This window comes from Zonotrichia albicollis, chromosome 6 (genome assembly GCF_047830755.1).
Source record: "Zonotrichia albicollis isolate bZonAlb1 chromosome 6, bZonAlb1.hap1, whole genome shotgun sequence".
Taxonomy (NCBI): domain Eukaryota; kingdom Metazoa; phylum Chordata; class Aves; order Passeriformes; family Passerellidae; genus Zonotrichia; species Zonotrichia albicollis.
In genome coordinates, this window is record NC_133824.1 from 9,346,766 (window position 1) to 9,373,289 (window position 26,524).

The window sequence follows — 26,524 nt, forward strand, 5'->3', positions numbered from 1 at the left end:
TTCCAGGGGGAAGGCGCAGCCGGCGCGGCCCCGGTCGTGTACCGTGCATAACCTGCGCAATCGCCGCGGCCCCGGCGACTCTCGGTGCGCCCTCAGCGCGGGCCCGGCCAACGCGAGAGGAGCTTCCCGGGACTCCTGGGACACGCGGGACCACGCGACTTACCCCGCAGCCGAGGAACTACAAGTCCCAAAAAGCTTTGCGCGCAGAGCCCGCGGCTGCCTGAACCAGTGGGGCGCCGGGCTTGCTGGGGCTCGTAGTATGGCCGGGGGTATGTCCGGCCCCACCTCCGCCGGGCCGCGATTGGCCGGGCCCGGCTCCGCCCCCCCGCGCGCCGCGGTCGCCCGGCTCGGCACGGCGCTCTCCGCAATCACAGCGGCCGCGGTGGCGACTCCTCTGCATGAGCTGGTGAGGGCGGCGGGGCTGCGCTGGCCGGGGGCTCCGGCCGGGGAGGGGAGGACGCGGGGTTCGCCTGAGCGAAGGGAGCTGTGAGCACGGGACGGCCCGCTCCGCTCCGCTGCCCGGCCGCAGAGGCAGAGGCGGGGGAGCCGCCCCGCCGCCTCCCCGGGGAGCGGCCGAGGGTGCCGGTGTCCTTCCCGGGCTCCGAGCGCTGCCGAGCCCCCGCCGCTTCGCCCGGCGCCCCGTCCGGCCCTGGGGCTGGCACGCCTGGCCTGGGAACTGTGTTTGCTCCCTCCATGCTGCAAGAGAGACTGGCTCAGAGCGGCTCCTTCCGAGGGGCACTGCCCAGGGCTGGCGCGGGAGGGACATGGGGCAGTGGGGGAGGAAGCAGTGGAAGCAGCTTACATTTAATCACCAGTAATACATTTTTATTGGGAGAAAAGGATGGAGTAACTATTTACTGGATTTCTGAGGAGAGCTGGGGATGCCTGAAAGGCGCTGCGCTGTGCCTGGTTGTTTATAGCTGATAGACAGCCTTGCCGTAGCATGAGGCTCTGCTTGGAGGTACTAGCGCCACTAATTCCCACTTAAAATGGAACAACACTGTGTTGGATGTCTGTATTTGCGAATTAACATAAATATTGTAGCCAAGATCTGAAATGCTAAGATAAACGATAGTGAAAGACGTGGAGTGCAGGAATCTTGTGTAATACCACACTGGAATTTCTGTGTAATAACTTCTGCAGAATTTCATTCTCTCCGTGCTCCCAACATTTCCATGTTTGCTGAGCAGACATTCTTACCCTTACCTGACTTACTCTTTTACCCTTATACCCCATATGCCGACTCAAGCTATTTAACAAAATTATTACTCATGTAGCATTGTGGTATCTGGGTTTTTTTACTATCAGAATGTGATGGCAGAGGCTTTGTACATCTGCAGACAGATAAGAAAGTAAATAGCAGAAGCAGTTATATCGAAGCCTTAAGGTCTGCCAGATTTGAATCTGGGTTTTTTGAAATGTGTAGAGAAAAACAATCCCCAAAACCAGGTGTATTAGCTTATCACCATTCTGGGAATGATTTGGGGTTTTTTTTACTCTCAGGTAAATTGTACCATCTCTGCTGCTGAGAAAAGTAAACCTGCAAACAGGAGAATGAACTTTATTTGTAATTACTTTTAAATACATTTATTTAACATCAAGAATCATTCTGAGTTAACTAAGAAATCATGGGTTTTTACAGTAAAAGTGGCTTATACATCTTCAGTAGCTAAACAGAAATACTTTACTAAAAGTTCTAATCATACTAAGCCCGTTCATAGAATGGTTGCTAGCAGACTTTGTAAGGAAATATTTTGCAACAGGGATGATAATCTCCTTCAAAGTGTACCATGCTAGAATTGATAGTGATGGAGGTTTTTTTCCTTTCTACAACACAAGTGCAGAAAGAAAATCAGATTATTTGTGCAGGGGCCTAATCACAGGTTTAGGTGCTTCTGTTTTTGTAGCAGCCAGCACAGCATGTGGGTGGAACATTGCTGTCAGAACTGTGGACATCAGTTTCCTATGAGGAAGACTTTCACAAATTTTGTGGAAATCAGCTTCGAAGTGGCAGACAATATGCAAGCACTCTGTGGAGAAAGGAACTGTGGCTTGATTTGGGAATCTCAAAGGCTAGTAGTTATGAGAAGTGAGCTGTTAAGAAAGACTTTGCAGAAGAGCTTTAGTGGTCATCTGACCAGCTTAAGGCTGTTATTTTTCAGCAAGGTTACTGTTAGTGTACTTCTCATGCAAGTAAAATAGAGATATGGTTTCTGTTTATACAGCTCTTGGAGACTGTGCCTAAGGTATTTCAAGTGCAACCCACTGAAGTGTCAATATTGCTTTAAAAGCTAGTGGAAAATACTTTGATCAACTCAAAGCCCTTTCTTTAGTGTGCTATCCTGTTCTAAGAGTATTGATCTTAAAGGACTGTTTCCCAAAGGAAAGCTGTGAACTCAGGGAACAGGCACTTGGCTGGAAAAATTGTTCCAGCAGCAGCCAGCCATTTCCAGATGTGGGCTTTCCTAAGCATCCCTCTCTTATCAAGTCAGAGATGTTTGCTAGCTATCTAGTGGGATGTGGTCAAAGCACCTCTGTCAGGGCAGACTGGTTTTAAGAGTGAATTGTTCTGCAAGAGCCACCCAATTCTGGATGTGCTTCTTCCACAGATTGTGCAAAGTGTGCAGCAGCCTTACCTGGGTGTGTACGTGGTGGTGAGATGCTGAGCCCACTGCACTGGTGGGCCTTTATCCTGGCATGGGCTCCAGGCAGAGTTAATTAACTCTTGTGGCAGAAAGACTAGGCAGAGCTGGTCAAATCGTATGATATTTTGTGGATCAACCAAAGCTCCAAGATTATCTTGTAGTGAGTTTTTAGTTTTTCCACACAGTCTTCATCTGCATGTGATGTAGGATTGATTGCGTGTGATGGATCTTCAGAGAAAGGCTTTTTCTGTGCGTGTGGTAAACTGGTCAGCTGAGCTGCTCTCTTAGTATGACTTGAAGACAAAGCATGTGATGGGGAGCTTTCTCTTCTCAACTGTAGGTCAGGAACTCCTACAACACAACCCTGAACCTGAACAGCCTTTTAAATTGCCCACTTGCACTCAGAGGCCTTCTTTAAAACAAGTAGAAATATGTGTGTGTGAGAGTATATTTCTTTGTTTGATCATCATTTGTTTGTACTTTGTGTGTAGGCTTGGTTTGGATTTTTTTAAGCAGTAGTTAGAAACAAACAATGAAGACCCATTCCCACTGCACATGTTTAAGCCTATTTTAAATGCTGCTTAGAGAAATTCAGGGAGCTGAGCATTTATTAGTTACAGTGTACTTGTCCATTGTGGTATGTCTGGGGTTTTTTTTATTTCCTCCGTTCTTTCTGGTGTTAATTTGATTTAATTATAGTATAGGAAAAGACAGATAAGAGAGATTATATGTCATTAATTTGTGCCAAAGGGCGGTTCTTTTCTATTCTAAATTATCCATGACAAAATATGTATGATATGCTAGTACAGTGCAATGTTTCTTGGTGTTTATGTTTTTTCCCTGGGTGTTCTGCATTAGTCACAACTTTGTCTCAGCAGAGGAATATGAAGACCTAGATACCCTTGTACTATCTGGAAGACTTGAATCCCTCATGGAGGCACTGCCTGAGGTAGCTGAGTCTCCGTTCTGATGTGGCCCAGGGGTTTTCTGTGCTGGGGCTCTTGGCAGGCAGGTGTGGGGTACACCTGAGGTACAGAAGTCCCTGTTCCTGCTCTGGCCCAGGGGTCTTCTGTGCTGGGGCTCTTGGCAGGCAGGTGTGGGGTACACCTGAGGCACCTGTGTGTGGCACAGCAGGGCCTGCCCACAGGTTCTGCCTGGGGTCCTGAGAACTGAGGCTCCTTGTGAGTGTAGTCAGGAGTGTGAACTCACCAGGAAAGACAATCCCGTCTGACTGTTTCCATTTGTCTGGTATATCAGTAACTGATAGTGGCAGGGACTGTTTCCATGTGATGGATGTGTGTGCCAGGACCTCCCTTGAGCCATCATGTTACATGGCCTGGTGAACAGCTGGCACCCGTGCAGTTTCTGTTGATATGCCCTGGATTCTGATGAATGCTATCTCAAAGAGCTAAGCATCATGTGAAAGCATCTCCAGCACTTATCTGGACCATTAACTTTCTTTCTTTTTTTTTTTTTTAATGTAAACATAATTCATGTTATAGTTGGAGAAATGTTATCAGGCTGACACTGAGCTCTGAGAGATCTGTGTGCAGGAAATTCAGCTCACTATTCCAGTAAGTCAAACTTAGTTAAGATTCATAAGCAGATTGTTCAAACAATACTGATTTTCTTTTCTTGCCTAATATTTCGGGAGTTAGATATACTGAATTGAATGTTGGAAACGAATAGGCTCATTGGCCTGTGCCCTGTGGTGGTACTTTACAAAAGTTCTGTACAGGTTGGTTTGAATCTTAGCCAGGCTGTAGACAACAGAATAGGCAGGTTTTATGGATGTTGTAGACACAGTGCTTCTTCAGCACAGTATGCTATTTGTCTTGTCATCTTGTCATGAAGAAGTGACAAGATAGATCAGGCAGAGTTGCCATACAAAGCCACATTCTTTGGCAACAATGACAAAACTTTACAATTCCAGCTCAACATGGGAGAGTATAACCATCTAATAAAAAATCTGCTTATTCCTTCATATCTGCTTGTGTGCTGAAGAAGCTAATAAGTCAACAAACCCTAAATTGTTAAGTTACTGTGTATTATTCTTGCTCCAAGTGTTACAGGCAGTGACAGGAGTGGCTTCTTCCTGAAAGATAAGCTTTTGGAAGAAGCAGTTTCATAGCAGTTAATCTGTTTAGACCATCAAGACTTTCTTACTTTCTGCTAGCTCCACTAAAAAGGATAAAAATCCCCATCTTTTAAATATGTATATATAGTATAAGATATGCATATATATATGTTTCATACTACTACCTTCAAGATAAATCTTAGTGACCAGTGAACCCATGCTGTGTGTTAGTTTAGTAGTCTTCTCTGAACACAGCTGCTCTGGAGAGGATCTGGCTGCTTCTCTATTCTAGCCTCATTTGAGTGGCTGCAGATGGGTGGTTTTCACTGGCGTACTGAGGCTGACTTAGATACTGTTTACTTGGTTTAGTGGTAGTTTTGATATTTTGCCTTGTGACTGTGTTGAATGGCTTGGGGATTTCCAGCTTTTATTCCAGAGAAAGCCATGTTAAAGTAGATTACTCTGCCTCTTTCTACAACACCTCTTCCATACCTAGCAGCAATCATTTACTTCCAGGACCTTGTATTTGTGAGTGGGCAGGTGTAAAATCCCATCTCCCAGTGCATGAGGAAATGTGTAATCCTTATGCATGTGCCAGGAGCATGCAGTTCTTCAGGGGAGTTAGCTCTTAGAGTTTCACATCAGACGCAGCTGACCTGAGACTGTGACCAGCAAATGGAACCTGCCTGCCCCCTGAACCCCAATTCAAAAAGCAGACCTTAAACCTGTGATTGGATGTGGCCAGATAGTTTGCGTGTAGAGTAAATGCTTTACCAGACAATCAGAGTGCTCAGGACATTCACTAGCAAGGACCCTACTTCTAGTCTTCTCAAGAAAGTAGAAAGAGCCATTTCTGCATGGGCTCAAACCTCCCCTGTGCTCTGCTTTTCTAAATTTGTCGTTCACAGGCTCAGATGTATTTTTCTCACTGTGCACCAAGTGCAAATACTTAACCATTGAGGAAAGGGGGCGAAAATGCTGCTCTTTCATGTGGTACTGGTTCACATTTGCTCTCCTAACATAAAAGGCTGCACAAATAGCGTGAGGCTCTCACAGCCTGCACTTTCCCCAGCCCCAGCAGTTAGGGCTGCATCTTGTGCAGAACAGTGGCATGGCCTCTTTCCACTCTCTTTGGTATTTTGGGCACACAGACTTTTGTGACACTCTGACCTTGCAACTCCCCACCACTTTTCCATGTCTGCAGTGTCCTACATCACCTGGGCTTTGACTCAGTAATAATGGGCTGATTGCCAGTAAGTGGAAACCAGGGAATTAGATAAGCAGAGACCAAGAGAATAGTTTTAATCAGAAAGAGTTTTATCTGTGAAGTAATTGATAGTGAGGCTTGCTTTGTATTTGAAACTTATTCATTGCCAGCTAGTATAGAGTGAAACAACTGGAGGGAGCTGAACAACTTGGTTGTCCTATTCAGAATTGCTTTCAGTCAGATTTGAAAGCTGACAAAAAGCTATTGTAACTAGTAGCAGCTTGGTGCTAAAGGAAGATATGACCCAAAACTGTACCGTGGGTTAAATGGTCTGTAAAACAAACAGAAAAACCCCACAAGCAGGAAAAGCTTCTAGTTGGGATATTGCTGATGTTTGTTTTGCATTTTTTATTGGCTGATGTCCTCTCATTTACTTGTCTCAAAATTCTTCATTAGGAGAATTTTCTCCCATTTGAGGAGTAAATAAAGAAGAGAGATGATACTGAAAGCAGTTTTGCTGCTGGGCTGTGCTCTGGGCATCAGCACATTCCCCATGGAAGAGCCTGAAGATGGAGGCAAGCACTGGGTGGTGATTGTTGCAGGTTCCAATGGCTGGTACAACTATCGTCACCAGGTAAGGACCACTGCTCCTCATGCTGATGCTGTCCATGCTCCAGGAAGTGCCAGCTCCCAGACTTGCAGGAAGGTGGTAGCTGCCTAGTTTAGACCTTCTGCCATTTGAGCAAGTGCTTCTACTTCTAGACTCCCAGGTGTGTGAGGTTTTCAACGCAAACAGCTGCAAGATTTGCTCAGAACCTGCTCTTAGTTATTTTTGTTACCACCACAAGAATTCCCTTCCACTACTCCTTTTTACTATATGGTTTTGGTTTTTTTTTTTGCATACACCTTTTTTCAGCCTCTAACCTCTTGAAAAAGCTGTCATTACCAGAGGAGAAGTATTCTTCCTCTAATCTCACTTATGCATCCTGGGAGACCAGTGCCTTTTAGGGTAAATACTCTATTACTAACTAGGCTAGAGGATCTAACCCCAACTTGCAGTTGTAGAGAAGATACCTAGAGGTAAACCTCATTTTGGGACACATGTGTTCCTTTCCATTTCTTTCCTCTTTTCATTATGCTCCTTTTTTTCTAGTTAAAAAATCTCTGAAGGCTGCAAATGCATTATTATGTTTTGAGGAGTGGAGGACATATTGAAGGGGGTTCTTTTTAACCCAGACCCGTTTGCTGGCTGTGTTCAACAGCATGGCCTCAGAATTATGTTGGCACAACAAAGATAGGGTGCAGCAGGGTGCAGGGAACAAAGTGAGTGGCAGAAACAGGAGGAAAGGGAACAGGAACTCCTGAGTAACGCTGCTGGGAAAGCCAGTGGCTTGTGAAACTCTGGGCTGAGTGTGGGTGTCACTATGGACAGGATTAAATCCAAGTGACTTAATTCTGATTAAGTTCAAGATTTATAATCAGCAGTCAGGAAACTTCTGCAGCACTTTCTCCTTGGGGAATTGCTGGACAATCCCTTAAACAGATTAATCTATGCAAATGCTATCTTTGCTCTAAATTTGCAGCTTGGCTTTCCTGGAGAACAGGATAATTTAATTCTGATTTATGTGTACATTTATATATTTCTAAATGCTAGAAGAATAGTTTATTATAGTATTGTTTGTTAAATACTAGTGTACAAAATCAGCATTTTTAAAGCTGAGTTTTATGAAATGTACTGGTTGAATTGCTGAATGCTGGAACTTTTAAAGTATTTATTATTTTTAATGTAACTGCCTGTAAAATATAGAGAGGCTTCATCCTCTTGTTTGAATGAGGAACAGATGAGCCTTCTGTGTGTTAGGCACCCTGGGTTTTGTGTATGTTTCTTCTTCTTCTAGGCTCACAATCAGTTTGTAACTTCCAGCACAGTGATGAGTTTAAATTAATCAGACTGACAATCTTGTTGCATCTGAAGAACAACCTGTCACTGGCAAGTGCTAGCTAAACACTGACAAACAGGTTTTAGGGACTTTCCTGGCTCCTTACACTGTAGATATCACCTGATAATTATAGTTGGAATATTACAGCCTTAATATAAACTATTCCTATTTAAAATTAAATCTTGAAGAAGAATTTTAAAGTTGAAATTGTGAAACAATGATGAAAATACTACTGCTGTACTTGATTACTGCCTGTCTTGAAGTGTCTAAAGTTAATTACTGAGTTGTGCTCTTTTTGTTGCTATAGCTGTATAACCAGTCTAGCTGGCTCCCTTCCATTCTAGGAGGAGTTACTACCACAACATTAATTCTTTAAATAAAATTACAATTTTGAAGCTGTGGCTCATGAGAATTCATTTTCTCAGTTGTCTGGGCACAGTTTTTAGTCTCTCTGTCAGTGAGCCTGCTATGCAAGTGCATCTGCCAGGTAAAATAGGGTTATGCAGAACACAAGAGCCACACTTACATATTTGTGTCCAACAGTGAGTGAATCTCTTTAACATGCTAGTTTCACAGAAGCCTATTAACTTTTGAGTGTGATCATGCTTTGCAGATATTTACTAAGTAATTCCTTTTCAATGGTAGAAAAATGAGAACAGGATTTCTTTAAATACCTAATTTTGAAGATAATGTCATCTAACAATGGACAATATCTGCCACGTTGGATTGTTCTGAATTTAAATACTATTTAAACTGTATTTTAAACTGCCACTTGCTTCAGGTATTAACATTTGGAAAGAAGAAAATTAGAACACCAATAATAATCCTATTAAGGTTACAAAAGCAGCATTGTAAAAGAGTCCTTCAGAATGTGGCTGGGTTCTTACTTGCCTGTCCTGAGCAACATACTGTGCATCTTGTTATGAAAAAGCTCAATTCCCACAGGATGCAGCACAGCAGCAGGTTCTGCCTAGTGCTAATGCTGTTCTGCCTGGTGGCCTTTTTTGGTCAGTCTTAAGGGCCTGGTGGGTGTGAGCACACATGGTAGCAGTGACATGTGGTGAGGCAGAGCCAGCAGTTAGTCATGGGAAATCCTCTCATGTGTGACATGAAGTGTCATCCAGACAAGGGTGCCTTGGGTATTAAAAAATTGGAGAAATTTGTTCCCAGCGAAACAAGCAGAATGATAGACTTTTAGGAGAGTCATTCACAGGAGGAAAGATGCTACAGGAATCTGAGGAGTTCTAACAGATTTGTGAAAATATGCAGACTGATCACCATCTCTTGGTGTGTTAGGGTTCCCTACCTTCTAGAGGTAGAAGCAAAAACATTTTAAGTAATTAAATTATTTGCCAAAGTCACTTACAGTGGAATAGGACTTGGTCTTTCACTTCTGTGCTTCAGAACACATAGTGAACACACGTAGGAACACGTGGTATTGTTCAGAAGAATCATACCTGTGCTATAAGAAATCGAAGCAGTGCTCCAGAATTGCACGTTTGTGCAACTTTTTTGCTTTCTAAGGGAGAAACTGCAGAGGAAAATATATTTTACTCTAATTCAGTTCACTCCTGCCATCACCCTTCTTCCCAGAACTTCTCTGACCTAGCCTGTGTACAAGTGGATTTGTAGATGTGTTCCAGTACATAGGTATTCTATGTAGCTTTTTTTTATTACCAGACTTGTTGCTATTCCCTTCATGCACTCATAATGTCCCTTTGTAATTTGAGAATTCAGCAGAAACATCTCTGGGTTTCAGCTGCTCAGTTCAGCTGTCCAGGGTACACTAAATGCATGATGTTGCATGTTTGTATTACCTTTTTATTTTGTGAGCTCCAGTTGTTTTCATGCTGCCTGCTTCAACATGGTCAAAATGTACTGTATTGTAATTATCTGGTGGTAATGTGTTCATATGACTGAGCAACCACAAAAGCAGAAGAAATAGATTACATATTCAAAAATACCTCATTTCATACATGCTGCACACTGTACAGACCCCAGGAATAATAAGTTTGTAAAGACTTTGCAGACCCAGGAAACACTGAGTTTGCACGTGTAACCTCAAGGAATCTGAAACTGTGCTTAAGACTGGTTATTTAGATGTCAGTGGTCAGGATCCACTGTCAGTGCATACCAAGGATAGAAAAGGAGAAAAACCACCATTTGTGCTTAATATGAGCAAGATTCACACTTTGCAGGCAGTTGCTTCCATTGTGATGGCTGAACTGGGACTTCTTCCTAATCAGGATGACCTAAACTTGGCTTACACCTTTATCTCATCCAGTTCCTAAAATAAAATTTAAGTGTTTTGTGTAGTATAGAGCCCAGTGTGATAGGCTTACTGTCATTGCAGGGCTGGCTTGTACATTGCTTTGTGCTTGTGGCTTCTCAGTTCTTTGGCATTTTAATCCTTATTTTAGTGGTTTTGATTAGAGTTGCTTGGGCTGTGGAAGGGCTATCAGTGTGCTTCTCTCTGCTCCTCAGCAGTTACTCTGGCTTCTCTGCAGCAGCTTTCCATTATGAGACTGGCTGCTGTTCAGGAGTACTCCCCCTGTTCCTAGGGAAAGTGGCTCAGCTCTGTGCTGCACAAAGAGCTGGATAAAATACCTCTGGAAAGCTTAGTGACATACATGAGCAAATACAGTACTAAATGCTTCTGACAGATTTGGAGAGTGACTCAACAAACTAGTTCTCATTAGAAGAAATAGTGTCTGGCTCTTCTGTGTGATGAACATACCAGCTAACTCAAATCTAAAGCTGGCTTCACATCAGATCAGAAGAAGAGACAGACCCATGCTTCCTGGATACTCAAACCCACATAGTTTGTGGAAAAGCCTGTTGTGAAACAAGAGTCTTACTAAAGATGGAATGCATCCTCAAGAGTAATGCCAGACTGAAAAAGTATGGCAAAATTACAATTAAAACTAAAAAAATATGAATTTGTATACATGAGTCTGTTTTCAGTTGTTGTTTTTAGTCTTACACTCACAGAGCTTTGTGGGTCAGAGACTGTATTTACTCAGTGTCCTAGACACTGCCAGCCAGAGCAGTATCTTATTCCAGGACAGTCTTAAATTTTCCTCTCTTGTAGGTAACAGACACTAAGGCTGCCTTGGCCTTCAATTAACATTTCCTCACTGTGCTTAATAAATTTAAACCAAACTCTTAGGAAACCTTTCCTAAATTCTTGATAGAGTTATATCTTTGGGCAGACTCACTGATGTGTGTTTAAGCAAAGGAGTAAGACATGGCTGGCATTTCAGACATATTCTTCTACTTTGTTTGTATATTAGAGTTCATTCTTGTTTAGGCTGTGACATTTCAGCCTAAACAAGAATGAATTCTTGTAGTGGGAATAGTGCTGCTTTAAGGTAAAGCTGCCAGTTCCTTTCAGCCATGAACCTAGCAGTCTTATACAAGAAGTAACCAATTTCACACAAGTCCAAGCTTTTCCCTTTAGGAACTATTTATACAAGCTTGTGTCATAAACAACTTGATTTTTCCAAAAATCCCCCAGGCAGTTTGCTTAAAAGCTGTGTCATTCAAATGTGTGAACAGCTGTGTGGCAGAGGAAAATTGGGGTACCAGGAAAACAGGGTAATTCACTCTCTGATCCCAGTGCTTTCCAAATCTAGGAGTTAATTATTTAAGCAGCTCTTCCATCACAATTTGCTGATGTAGTGAAGGGTTTAGAATAACCAGGAGTGAAAGGTCTAAACCATGCCCTTAACAGTGTCCATTTTGGAGCTGCCCATAAGGTCAGTGTGCAGCAAGAGCTGTGTAGCTGCACCTTCTCCTGTGCTGTGTGGGGCAGCTGCAGCTTTTCCTGTGCTGATCTGGGGCAGCCCCTCAAATCACAGTCACAGAAACATGATTTAGTGACAATTTATCCAGTAAATGTTCATAGCACACATTTCACATGTTAAACCATCAAGAATAATACCAATAAGAGATCTGAAACCAGTGAACAGCTGTTTCTTCTAGAGTGGTTTACAGGTGCAGATATGCCAGGAATATTTCAGAGAGAAGCAGGGTCAAATAGCAGCATTTGAGAGCAGTTAGACATCAACAGGAAATACTCTACATACACCTTCCTGCTCTAGCTGCAAACTTTTTTACTCTGGTTTTGTAGAGATTTATGGGGGTTTTATTTGTACACAGGGACCAATCATGAGCAATATCGAAGGTGGCTAATTAGGTCAGCTAATTCTATGCAATAAACCCTAACTGTTTACTCATAACTGTCCTACTTTAGTCAATGGAGTTTTAGTAGGAATGCATGTTTTTGCTGCTCTAGGCTTTGCTGGTGATATCATTATGCTACCAGCAGTTCCCTTAGCAAAAGCCGTAAAAGGCTGGGACAACCCCCAAACAGGCATAAGTTGAGATGAAGGGAATTGACTGCATTGATCTGTGTTCCTTTTAGGGATTTTGGTAATGACTATTGTTTGCTAAGGCAGGACATACTGAGCAAACAGTGAATGAACCAGAAGGAAGTAGAGGAAACAAAAAACCCCCTGATAATATGCATTTAAAAGTTTAACATGTTCTGAGTATTTGGGATCAGTTGAAACACCTCTGAAGTCCCTGCTGACCAGCCACATGTCTGTGGGAGCAGACAGTTGCTGATTGAATATGGTGATACTCTATCACTGCATGCCTGAGCATTTCCCTATTGCCAGCCTGTGAAGGTTCCTGTCAGCATCACAGAGGTGTGTGAGTGAGAAGGGATCTATGATCTACTCATCAATCAGTGTAGAGAAGCCCTGATTAGTGTTTTCTTCTGCTTCTGCTTGGGTTGCTTGTGAAAATCAAATATCTTCTCAGTCATACCTGTGCTCTTCTGTTTCATATTATATGCAATACCTTCCTAACTCTGTTTAACCTCAGTGTTTTGACTTGTTGAGGCAGCAGCTGGTATGATGACATACAAGGAAATGGAAAACTAACTGGGAGATTGTCTGGGATAGGTGGAAGAGAACTTAGACTGCTGACCTGTAAAGTAGGAAATGAAACTGCTTTAGTAAGAACAGTTTAACATTTGGGGTTAAATCTCACATAAAGAGATTTTATTGTTGGAGAGTTCATTAGCGTTGAATGTGCCTCACCCTTCACAGAATCTTGCACAACTATCTTCTCTTTTCATTTTTATCTGCACTTAGAAGACCAGGGATTATAAAGTTACAGTATTTTACAGTGTCCTTTTGGTCAAACTAAGGAAAATCACTAGTACTCCTAAATAATCTAAACAGACACTGGTCTACTTAAACCACATCAATTTGGTTTCCAAATTAGCAAATTAGATTAGTTCAACACAAGTAAGCTTTAAAGCTTGCTTCCTGCCTGCATTTGGAGTGTGCATTTGTTAGATGAGATCTCTTCCATTAATCCTGCACAGCTTTTCCTAGCAGTTGGTGGGTTCTAGTTCTCAAGTTTAGGAATGATTGTTAATGCCCCATTAGGGCACTCAGGGACTGTAAGTTTTAGAGAAGAGAATCATTTGGGCTGGGGTTACTAAGAAGTTAGCATTCTGATAGAGCTCTGCATTTACTATACTGAATTTACTGCATTTACTGTAATACCACTTTAATGAGTGTTGTTATTTCTGTGTCACGGGAGGATGGTTCTGTAAAGAAAATATGCTTATTCATATCCTGTACAAATCAGCAAAAGAGCCTGAATTTTGCAATTCTGTTTTCCACTGAAATATGATGTGCCCCTAGTTAGTCCCTCTGCAGAGTAAGAAATACATAATTAAAAAGAAAACATTCCTTAAACCAAATCCTCATCTCATAGTAGAGCAAGATTTAATAAAATCTTTGCATAGATGAGATTGGTAAACAATACTTGCTTAAGTCAAGGACAGCCTCTAATCCTTAGTTGTGCAGGCTTGGTGCAGAACTAAGGGAAATTGGTGGAAATCCAACTCTTTTTGTCTGCTTGGCACACTTTGGATTTCTCTGTCACTGCAAAAGGTTTTTATTTTGATTTTCTCATACAATGGAGAATATTGCTGAGAGCTTCATGTTAAATTTGTTATCTGTACCAAGTCTGAAGTAACTTCTGGTTTCTGTTTAAATAAGAAATCAAAATTAGTAATGAGGGAGAGCTATTAATCATAGTTTCTACTATTAATGCAACTGCTGCTGATTAGAGAAGAGCAATGAGCTCTGCTTGAACTTGTGCATTTCAGCTCTCTAGCAGCCCTCAGTCTCTTATATTGGAATGAAGTTTGTTTTGGTCCAGAGCCTGCTCTGAGGTCTGAAGAGCTGTTTTGCTTCAAAGGTATCAAAGGTAAAATTTCTGTTAAAACTAGTAATGAAAATTTGCTTAATTTCAGGCAGATGTGTGCCATGCCTACCAGATTGTACACCGAAATGGAATCCCAGATGAGCAGATCATTGTCATGATGTATGATGACATTGCTGATAATGAGGAGTAAGTGATGAACATACACTGGTCACAAACTATATGGTTTCTACAAACATGCCGTGGTCACCAGTGTGTTTTGAGTTTGTAGTAGTTTTGAAAGAAAAGCCCTTAAGACCATCTGTGACATGCATAGAGATATCAGCACAATAATTTTCCTTTGAAATGTGCTCATGAGCTTCCTAAACCCTGGAACACAGCTCAGCATCAGCTGTGGCACTGAGGACTGCAGAGCTTTGTTATGAGAGTAAGGGATCTTAACTCCCAGCCATAACAGTGTGCACCAGATAAATAACCTAAACTTGTGAACACAGGGGAGGTCTGTGTACAACTTTCAGGGCTTTTTTGGAGGATATAATCAGATAATTCCCAGCATTCAATGAAGATGGGTACAGGTCCCATTCTGGGTGACTGTCTAGAGCATATCATTGCTTCCTGTATGACACAGTTAATTTATACAGCCTCTAACTCTGGAACAACTTCCCCCAAAATCAGCAGACATTACAAGCACAGCAGCACTGGGAGCAAAGTATTAAGGGGAGTAAAGGCAGGACTGCAAGGAGAGAAATGATCGAGACCATCCTCCTACATCTTCAGATTAATTGATATGATCTGAGATAGAGTACTTAGTACATTCATACTCTGAGGGTAAGGACACCTGAGACAAATATATATAACTGACTGAAGTGCAAAGCCCTTTATATTCTGAAATCACTTAATGACATATAGTGCAAGTTCCTCTACTCTCAGGTGAGCTGGCTTCTGTTGTTCTAAAGTCATTGCATGGCATGTGGATAATTATTCCTATTTTTGTTCCATTTACCTTTCAGAAATCCAACCAAAGGCATTGTCATCAATAGACCTAATGGCTCAGATGTGTATGCTGGAGTGCCCAAGGACTATACAAAGGAGGTAGGAACAAATCCCCTTTCCCTGGGGTTCAGCATTATCCAATGTCTGAATAAATTCTTTCACCCTGTAGCTTACACTCCAAAATGCACATAATATAAAGCATCAAGTTTATTCACCTGCATGGTTAGACATGAAGTTTGGTGTTCATAAGATGAATATAGACAATAGATTCTTTGAAGTGAAGCATTGGTCATCAAAGTGAACCTTTACACTGTTTCCATGCTGGCACATGAAATAAAAGGAAGGAAGGTAAAATGTTGTAACTCAATCTGAAAAACAGCTATGTAAAACTAATTGTTTCATTAAATCAGTACAGTAATCCAGTCACTCTGTGATTTCATGATTCAGCACAGCAGCCAAGTGAGTCATTAGATAAAGATGTATTGAAAAGGCTGGCCAGCTAAATTTGTCATCCGTGCATAGCTTCTAACTTTAAGAAACCATCTTTCTAAATGAAGATTGTGTTGTTTTTATGATCAGATCTAACTTTAATCTTCTCAAATCCTTAGGATGTTACTCCTAAGAATTTTCTTGCAGTTCTCAGAGGAGATGAGGAAGCAGTGAAAGGGGTGGGATCAGGAAAAGTATTGAAAAGGTAAGAGAAGTTTAATTTAGAAAATATTTGCATGTGTAGCTGTAAATTGACACTGATTTCAACAAAAGAACAAATTAGAGCAACTTAAGAATCCAGCAAAATTATTGATGGCATTTCCAGATCCTTCACATTACAAATACAGTGTTCTAGTTTCTTAAACTATGCATCACAACAAAGCAACTGCTGATATTTGACTGATTAAGGTATAAAAGATCCAGAGAGTAGTATTAACTGTATGAAAGTATTTGTTATTTAGGCTGTTATCTTTTTCAAGAATGGCAGTTCTAAGATAGTGTGGCTAAACTCTGGAGACTTCTGGAAAGGATTTTCCAAGGCTTGTTTTAATGTACATGAACAGTTTTATTAATCAGCAGAAGACTTGGGTCAAACTCAGGCCAGACTTTGCAGTGAGTGGCAGATGAACAGAGAGAGCTTAACCAGCTCTTCAGCTGGAAGAATTGCATGCCTAATCCCAGCCTTGGTCTTTGTAGCACGTGTACAGTTATTGAGGCTGAGTATAAATCATAATTCCATTCCTAATGAAGTGGAATTATGCTTTGTAATTAATGAAAAAAAATCTTTGTGACTGAAAAAGTAATATGAGCAATTAAGCTTGTAAGTGATGTATTATGCTTAAATTATTTGTAAACTAGGCTACACAAATGATTCTAAGTTTTGCAATATTTTAATATATGAAGGATAATAAATTATAGATTGGCTAAGTGGAATGTAAGATTTTTAATTAATGGTAGTTTATAACGGCTTATATAATTTACATGATTCAAGAATGTAGTTAATACATTTCAGGGCCTAATAATCTTCTTGGAAGGATACCTGATATCAGTTATTCATCTTGCTTCTACAGAGTTTGAGATGTGAAAGTATGATGCCACCTTACTAAGTTGTACTATATTTCTGACTATTGGTTAAGTGATATATCATATATTTTTCTGTGTACAAGAATGACTGTAAAGCCTTTAAGAATTTAAATTCAACCATTTGGAAGGACTAGCCTTGTTAAAGAAAAACTGTGAAGTCTACCTTCATCTGACAGTTGATTTTAGAGGCATAGCAATGAAACATTACAGAAGAATCCCACTCTGGCACTGAGGAGAACAAAATGAAGAACTGAAGGAGCAGGACAATAGTCAAATAAGTTACTGCTCTGAATTGTTTGAACTTCATTCTTAAATGCTGAGGTTGAAAATGATATATGCAACACATATAGGCAAAACGTTAACAAATTACTGCACCTTACCAGATTGTGCAATTCTAGTATCTGGAATGAGTCAAGGGATGACTATGAAGCAATTTCTGGTTTAAAACAATGTCCATCTGAACACACCTCACCTGTGAAAGCTTGATGTTCCTGTTCAAATAAGGGAGTAGCTATGCAGGGGGCCAAAGTCTCTTAATGTACTCAGGAAGACAACTTGAACCTACAAATAAAAGTCTTAATTGTTTACATTCCACCTTGGTCAAATTTTTTGCATTTAGGATCAAGAGCAGGAAGCCAAAAAGTAACACCAACCCTTCTTTATTCGGCTCTGTTTGAATTTTCAAGTGGCCTGACTTCTGCTATTGGGTGGGACAAGAGCTCAATTTTCCTTTCCCTGGGAGGCTTCCAGATGGACTTCCTGGAGTTCTCCCTAACCAGTAGGTTACTGGCCAAACAGAAGGCTGGACAATGTTCCCTTGAGCTGCTGAAATTGTACCTGTTTGCTGTGAGGGAAGAGCAAAAGCAAGTAAAGGTTTCTGGACTCTGGTACAGAGGAACAGAGGAGGGCCTGGACACTCCTTCTGATCTTTTTACACACTTTATATTTAATTGTCCCTGAATCCAGTTTAAAAGGAAATTCCTTTGCAGATCTGGCTGTTAGGGCAAGACCTTTCTGTCACCCAAACATGATCTGTTTGAATCTGATTAGAGTGGAATCAGGCTGTAGAGCAGACTGTACTGCACAGATGTGAGGGTGTCAGAGCCTGTGGGTGCTCAGCTGACTGCAGAGCCACGGGTGCAGATGCCAGTCTGGCCCTATGGGTGCCTGTGTACATGCATCAGTTCCTCATGGAGCTGCAGGCTGACACTGCTTGCTGATCTGTGTGGCTGATTATGGCCACAGTAGTCCTTACACATACCTCAGGGTCTTAGCAAAGAGGTTTTTATTATTTATCCTTGTGTTAATGGTATAACCTTGGCATAACTTAGTAATAAAAGCATTCCTTTTTTACCAGACTTCTACAAATGCCCACATTATTACCAGTTCTTCTCATAGCCATCAAAAACCAATTGTGTTTCCACCATACCCTACATAACAGCCCCTGTCTCAATCAGCTTACAGTTTGGAATGTGAAGCGTGATTGCCGTATTCTCCATGTTTGAGGGACTATATCTTTGTTTTTGTTTCTTTTGTGGGCATCTCTTCCAATAAGGATCCAAACTGATATGCTTGGGAGAAAAAAAAATTACCAAGAGGAGGTGCTTCATCTCTATTATTTTCAGATATTGACATGTCTTAGCACTGAGAAGCAGATGATTGTTGTTGTATTGAAGATTAGGTTGGAGTAGTTAAAAAGACTTTGTTTCAATTTTTTATTACAGTGGTCCCAAGGATCATGTGTTTGTTTATTTCACTGACCATGGAGCTCCAGGACTTCTGGCTTTTCCTGATGATGATGTAAGCATTTGGGGAATAACACAAACTCCATCATTTTAGTGACATACTAAAATAATAACACATAAATGTAAAGCATGAGAATATTTAGTGCACTGCTATATTGAGGGGAGAGGCCAAAAAAGAGCATTATTCTCCTGATCACTGTATTTTGAATTTTTTCCAGTTAGTATCTGTAACATCCAGTTGAAACTTAAGTTATGTCATTCCATAGTCAGGCTGCTTCACACAGGTGTGACTTGGCTTTCTGGTGCACTATACATATCTTCTGGGACCATTGCTCATCTTTTCCAGAGTGGTAAATGCTAGAATGTTATACTTCAGAAGGGCAAAGGACTGGATAAATTTATTGGGAAAATACTGTACATATTCACAACAATTAGTATTTATTCTTAAGTGAATTGTGTCTGTTGAACATAAGTGGTTTTAATACAAGCCTTCTTATTTTTCAGCTTCATGTGAAGGACTTGAATAAGACCATTTGGTACATGTATCATCACAAGAAATACCAGAAGGTAAACAAGCATACCCGAAATTCTGAAATTAAAAGAGCAGCTGGCATAGAAGAGAGATGCTTTTATTTTGAGATTTGCCTCAAAGTAGGAAGAATCTGTTACATGCAGCTAAGTTTGCATTAGGATTTTGCAGTTAAAAGGATTGATCTGCTCCAAATTTTCCATAAATGGTTTACTTGTTTTTGCAGTTAATGTTCATAAGCAGTGTAAGTGCTGTTTGCTAATGCTGCATATTCTGGCTAAAAAAGCAACATCTGTAACTGCTGCACCCCATAATTTATACCTGACTCTCTTCCTGTACTTTGTTCACTTCAGACTTTACTGTTTTTACAGGAAGTTTGTATGTGCCTCATGTTTTTCTTACAGTTCCTTATTTAGTTTAAAAGACTGTACCTCTTGTCAGAAAATCCTGTGAATTTATTTCATCACATGTGCTAATAGCAGAAAAGTTACTGTTTTGAACATTTTACTGGTGCTTTTTTTATGCAGTTCTTTGTGGCAATGTCTGCTATGGCTGGCTGTGTTTAGGAACACACAGCTGGCATCAGTTCAGAGACACTGCATTCAATACTGACATGTTGCTGTGCCTGTAGAGTGACTGTGTATTTGATCTGTGCTTTGTACAATAGCCAGTAGATCCCTGTGGATTCTGTAGAGGTGAATAACACCTTTTCATTATTAGTCTTTCTCCTTTCTATGGAGTCTATTTCCTGAAAATAAAAAATTAGCTTTTGTTTTGTAGCATTATGCATAGCTTTTGTTTCAGGAATAGCAGTACAGGCCAAGTAGCTACACCTAAAAAGCACCAAACAAGTATTCTCCATTTCCTCATGGAATTTCTTAAGGCCTCTGATTTATTTTTGTATTTTATAGATGGTGTTCTACATTGAAGCATGTGAGTCTGGATCTATGATGAATCATTTGGCTGATAATATCAATGGTGAGCAGTCAGTTAACTTACTGGACTTAAATATCACAACTTGTCCCAGACCTTGTCACAGACAAGTACTGACTGTGACAAGAGCAGGTTCAAGGCATGTTTATGTAGAATTTTAGTGGGGGAGCGCAAGAAAGTAATAGTTTCCATTTACAGGAAGTTCTTTTAGTAGAGTCTTACAAAAGACTGAAAAGACTTTCAGTTTCTCAAAAATGAGAAGTTGAAAAGATATTTCTTTTCAGGAACCAGGTGGTTGCCCTGGTTATACAGACATTTCTCAGCCTCAGCACTGCTAACAGGTGTGGAGTTCCTGCTCTCAGTTTCACTGAGTAGCAGTTGTAGGCACCACTGCCAGGTGGATTTGCTGCACATTTGCACAACAACCCAGGATGTGGAACTCAGATTTTTCAGGGTTTCCAGGCTCTGTGCTGCAGAGCTGGAAGCTCAGCCATGATTGGGATGAGGAATCACAACCTTTTGAAACAGCTGTTCCACATAGAGAAGTGTTGGCTCCTGTGGTTTTGAAGATGTCATTGCAGAGGAGACCAGCCATGTGCCTGTCCATGGCATCCTGGGTGTGCTGCCTGACACCCACCAAGATTCCTTACAAACAGCTTTTCTTTTTTACAGGTAGTTTCATGTTGATGATTGTCCCAGACAAATGCTCAGTATTTTTTATAGTTTATTCTGAGGACTCTGGTTGTACAACCAGCTCTGCTACAGAACTTAAAAAGGCAGAAAATTGACAGTTTATGTATTAGAGTACAAAGTTGTCTTTGGCAGCTCTCAATGATAAGCTAAGAAGTTTAACTGGTTACTTAGTAAGCATTTTGAAGGGTGCTATGAGGAGCATTTTACTGCACAGATAAGATTAAAGATTTTTTTTCCTTTTGAGGTTTAGGTACATTCTGAATAGAAACAACACAATAGCTCTATAAAATCATGCGGAACAGTTTCACTTTAAAATATGGATTTTTCCTTCAGTTACACAACTCTGCTATATATTAACTTTGGCAAAAAGCCAAAATTGCTTTTGTCTTGAGACCTGTCAATCTGTTGTCTTAGAGATGACTTACTGGGAACGCTGTGCTTGGGACAGATGTAGGAATATTTTACTTTGTCTGAGTGTAGAGCATTATCCAACAAAATATATTACTTAGAAGGTGGCATTATGTGGAAGTAAAGATGATTTTTAGGGGATTCACTTCAAGTTTGGAGAAAAGATGTCATTATTGTAAAAAAGAAAATGAATGTATAGATAGTTGTTAGGGCACAATGCTCTCAGGCACTTCTTGAATAGTAGATTTTTCCTTCAGACAATTTTTAAACACCCCAGACCACATTTGGCAGCAAAGAAGAAGCACAGAGTGTGCTTAGAACAGCACTGAGGGTGACTGAATAGAATGATTAACATACTTCTTTCCTTCCTGCTATTTAGAAGTAAATGATTGAAAAGCAAAATACTTAGACAAATTTATTGTGTGCAGCTAAGTATTAAATCATGGAGGAGCAAGGGGAAAGTAAACAAAAAGAAGATAAAATACCTCTTACTGTTTGTATTACAGTTTATGCAACAACAGCTGCTAATCCCAAGGAGTCATCTTATGCATGTTACTATGATGATGAAAGACAGACTTATCTTGGGGACTGGTACAGTGTGAATTGGATGGAAGATTCAGATATGGTAAGTTACTGAAACAAATTTTCTTTATTTCATGTATGAAAAAGATCAGTAGGATTTTTAAGCATAGCTCTTTTACAAGATTTGTGAAAACATTTGGCTTTGTGTGGGAACAAAATCAACAAATTAAGTTGCTAAAAGTATTTATCTACTACTCAGAACCATATATATAATCTTTATTTGTTTGGGCCACTGAATTTACTTCCAATATCAGCTTTCAGAAATATTATTTCCTGTTGTTATTTATAAGATAGAAAATATCTAACTTCTAGTTTCAAACTGACATAATCTTTATTTGCTAATCTCTCCAAACATGTTAAATGAATTGGGCAGTTCAGTGAGTTGTATGTCTGCTTCAGGGCTGCTTAAATATGGAACTGTGGCTAACCCACTTGTTAGAATAATGGAGAATGGTGTTAATTAAACAAACCTGGGATTTGTATGCAAGTCCACTCCCTTCTTGCCTATTTCCTGGGAAATGACATTACTAAAAGCAAGATGAGAATATGCTGTCAAATCTTCTTTTCAGTTTTTACTTCAATGTCTTTCAAAGGTTGTATAGCTCTTGTCCTATACATCCTCCTACTCACTGGCAGCTAAGACCCTTTGCAGCTTCCCTTGCATTTTTAGAATAGCATTTTAGACCTCATGGAACTTTCTTCGTGCAGGAGGATCTAAGAAAAGAAACACTCCACAAGCAGTTTCAGCTGGTGAAGAAACGCACCAACACCAGCCATGTGATGCAGTATGGAAACAGAGTATGTATTTCACAGGGCTTCCTGCTTAAATGTATCTTCAAGCCTTTCTTACCCTATACTTTCATGCCTTAATCCAAACAACAAACAGCTGTAAACTGGCAGGGTTGATTTAGTCATTTTTAGTCATGAGCTATTTCTCTTAGAAGACCTCAGCATTTAAGAGGTGATGATCCTGATGCTAAAGGAAATCAGCCTTGCATATGCATTAATCCAAGAAATCAGGGTACAAGTTGTCCTCCAAGCCCTGCCAGTGGTTTGACACTTGAGTAAAGAAAGGTATTTACCACTTCCCAGCATATTATGAGTATTAGTGAAATGTTAAAAAATACAATGATCCCTCAAATGGGAAGAGCTAAGAGGTGATAGAGCATTTACAATAGTCCCATTTTGCAACAGATTAAATACTCATTAAAAAAAATAATGTGCAGTTATGTAACCTGGTAGCTTTTTTCCTCCAGTGAGTTTTGGAAATTAAAGTTCCCTGATTTTTGGCAGCCTTTACCTCATTGTATTAAAAACACAACATATGCATACACACAGACACATACACCTACAACTCTCTTACTTCCTTTGTTTTCTCTAATAAAACAAGTTTAGAGATTTAGGTTTGCATGGCAGACAAAGACAAAACTACCTATTGAGGGTGATTGACAGTTTCCATCTGCTTACTTTCTATCCTTCAGAGCATCTCCTCCATGAAGGTGATGCAGTTCCAGGGCATGGGGAAGAAAGCTATGCCCATTTCTCTGCCACCTGTGGAAAACTATGACCTGACACCTAGTCCTGATGTGCCCTTTGCAATCATGAAACGAAAGCTGATGGCTACCAATGACATTTCTGAGGCTAAGAAGATTGCTGCAGAGATGAAAGCATACCTGGAGGTAAGAAAAGAAAAAATAGTTGCTCATCAGGCCAGAATAACTTCTGTTCTAAGAAATGGCAGAAGGAAAATCCCTGAAAGCAAAAAAATTTCTCTTCAGACTGATGGTTTGTTCTTCCTTTAAATTTCAGTGATCTGTTCCACAAGACACATTCTTAGTAATTATCTAGCCAAAAGGTAAGCAAATGCAAAAGTCAGTCTCACAGCTTTTATTGACAGGAAATTCCTCATCTGCATCCATAGGGATTCTTGTGGGGATGACTTAATCTTTGGTATTAGAGAAACTCATGTCTCAGTAGAACTGAAACATCCCAAATCAAATAGCTCCTGCAGAATGGAAGTCAGTATTCCCTGGTAAACAGTGGAAGGACAGTAAGTAATTTTGGGCTCCAGGAATCTTGACTTTCTGTCAGTTTTCATTTGAGTGTGAAGAGACAAGTGCAACAGACTATGCTAAAAATAAATGGCAAAATTTGGTTCCCTAAAGAGCCTAAAAGTTAAAGGACGATTAAAGAAAGAAATTTCATTCAAAGTCTTTAAATTAGATTTAGAAAAAGCATGTTTTAAGTTCTTTTTGTTTTATATACAGGTGAAAGAATTCATCCAAGAATCCATGCAGAAGATAGTCACTGTAGTAACAGGGTCAACAGAACAGACCAAGCAGATTCTGTCAGACAGACTGACCATCAGCAATTATGACTGTTACCAGTCAGCAGTGAACCACTTCAAAGCTCATTGCTTCAACTGGCACTTACCTGTGGTAAGTCACTCATTGGATATAACCTGATAAACAGCCACAAAAACTAGCCCAGGCATAAGCACACCTGCAAAAACCAGCTTTTATTAAAAAGCTGCCTTGGGGCAGTCATACAGATCAGATTTGGAAGAAGGGTAAGTAATTGCTTTTGGAAACAATTTTTACTACACCTTTGGGTAAGCAAGAAGTTTACTAAAAAAACTTCTTGCTTACCCAAGACAATATGTAATTTTACTAGTTGTGCTGTTGCTTCCATCAGTTCCCTCCCCAGAACTCCCAGTGTTAAGAAAGTCATGTATTGTATTTCTGCTTGAAACATCTCTGCTGACTAAACAGAAACAAACCATCACCACTATGAATTCATAATCTTGGTGCATTCAGATTTCTGTATTATGATATATTATTATTCATAATTCCTTGCAGTAGCCTTGCTGCTATTTCCATCATCTTGCTGAATTCTTGAGAACTACTTTTTAGTTTAGGGACTTTAATACTGTTTGCTCTTCCTGGGATCCCAGTTGAGGATTCAAGTAGTGTTATTAGACTTTAGGTAAGAATAAGAAAGTTCTGATTGCAGGCAAGATAGCCTCTTTAGTGGATTTTTTGGTTTTGTTCTGTGGGATTTTAAGAACATAATGGATCAGATGGTCTTGTGTTTGAGGTCAATGTTCAGCACAGCTGAGTTTCCTAAGTTCAAATAAGTTAAATGGCTGAATTGCCTGAAGTTCAAAGAGCAAAATGTGCAGAAAAAAGATCCATTTAGCCCAGTACTAGATCATCAGTTGAACACCTTGGATATTATAGCAGCTCTAAATTATTTCCACCATTTAGTCTGGATAAACAATACCTGCTTTTGATCACTGAAGTGATTAACAATGTTTGTTTATTTCAGTATGAGTATGCACTGAGACAGCTGTATGCCTTGGTCAACCTTTGTGAAGGAGGATACCCCATTGACAGGTAATGAGGTTCCCAGATATGTAGTTTAACTGTGTTTAACTGTGGCTAGAAGAACAAAAGCTAATAGGCTGATAAAGCTTAATCCTAAAAGCTTCTCACTTGTTCTGCTCGTTATCATTTTGTCCATAAATCACTCTAAATTTAGAAATGTTTGTTTTGACAAACATCATTATTTGTTCCCTCCCACTCACAATGATCCATGTCCCCATAACCCTTTAATTTCCTTACTGAGCCTCAGGGGAAATGGCAGCCAGTCAGAGGATGCCACTGCACCACACAACATCAAACAATGCAGCATGGCTGGTGCAAGGGCGTTGCCCTGTAACTCCTGCATCAGCTTACACTGAAGCCAGGCAGGGAACTGCTGTGTTTTCTCTGCCACCCCCTCAGCTGCTGGCTCAAAACACCACAGCACTGCTGGGTTCTGATGATGAAAGAGAATATGGTGCTGTGTGTGTAAGAAAGCAGGGAAGTAATGGTCCAGGCTGACCCCTGTGGTGGTGCAGTAGAGCCAAGGGCAGCACGGTGTTGGAATTCTGTCTTGGGAATTTGTGGTAGAGGTTGGTATCCCAGCTTATGAGTCATGCAAGAGAAGTAAAAGGGAGAGAAGAAAGAAGAAGGGTAGGGAATGTGAGGATGGACTGGTAGTTCAGAGAGTGGGTACATGCAGCTCGGGAGGTGAAGAACTGCTGCCCCCACTCCTGGTGGCAGCCCTCTGCAGTCAGTTTGGGAAATTAGTTTAAGAGCAGAGTACCTGAAAAGTTATTGATCAACATTGTTCTCTGTTGCAGAATATGCCTGGCCATGAATCGGGTGTGCCTTGGGTATTGATGGAAACAACAGTCCTGAATGTAACCCTTACTACAAGTGATAACTTTTCATAGCTGTCATAATCCAGACTTTATGTGCATGCAACCTGGAGAGTCAGACACTGTACTGGAACTGTGCTGGGAGCTGAGGCACCAGACCATGAGCAGTGCAGCACTTGCCAGTGCTCTCCCCTGCATCCCCACCTGCTGACAGCCTGCTGCTTTGAGAGAGGCATTTTGGCAGACCACCTGGAGCTTTCAAGATGGATAATTTTTTCAAAGCACAATGCTCTTAGGAATCTCTGGATGAACACTACAAGCCACCTATGTGATTGCTAAATCCATCCTGAATCTAAACATTGAGTCATTAATTCTGGAGGGGTTTTTTTAATACTCTTGCTAGCTCTTAACTTTTTAAAAAAAGTTAATGAATGCCATTACAGTGACTAATTTGCAGATTGGTTGAAGACTGAAGAAACCAAAGCTTGTTCTTCATGTTTTAACTCCTTAACAGTTTAAAGAAATTAGTTGCATATGGGAGCTGTTTGATGTGGACAGCACAGTTAAATGTTGAACAGTAAAAATCTTTGAGTAGAAAGTACTGTTTCCCAAAAAAAATCTAAATATCTAATGCTGTAAATTTAGCACCAGTATGCTGTAATTAATTGTGTATACTCACAAACCTGTGGGAAGTCATGGAGTACAGGAATTGCCTGTGAATAAAAATAAAGTTGACAGTTTCATCCA

The 26,524-nt window shown here is 40.5% G+C and overlaps 1 protein-coding gene across 2 annotated transcripts; it reads left to right on the plus strand.

Moving 5' to 3' along the window:
- Positions 1–254: 254 nt before the first annotated feature.
- LGMN (legumain) lies at positions 255–26,524 on the plus strand. 2 transcript variants are annotated; one of them, XM_074542453.1, is made up of 15 exons: positions 350–406; positions 4,148–4,219; positions 6,386–6,563; positions 14,210–14,307; positions 15,129–15,210; positions 15,720–15,805; positions 18,408–18,483; positions 18,933–18,995; positions 19,869–19,935; positions 21,498–21,616; positions 22,282–22,371; positions 23,055–23,252; positions 23,841–24,011; positions 24,901–24,968; positions 25,760–26,524. In XM_074542453.1, the coding sequence occupies exons 3-15, from the start codon at positions 6,426–6,428 to the stop codon at positions 25,797–25,799; spliced, it is 1,296 nt and encodes a 431-aa protein (XP_074398554.1). In that variant the 5' UTR covers positions 350–406; positions 4,148–4,219; positions 6,386–6,425; the 3' UTR covers positions 25,800–26,524. The 2 variants fall into 2 exon arrangements, with proteins under 2 accessions (XP_074398553.1, XP_074398554.1); XM_074542452.1 differs by lacking the exon at positions 4,148–4,219 and having other exon boundaries at positions 255–406.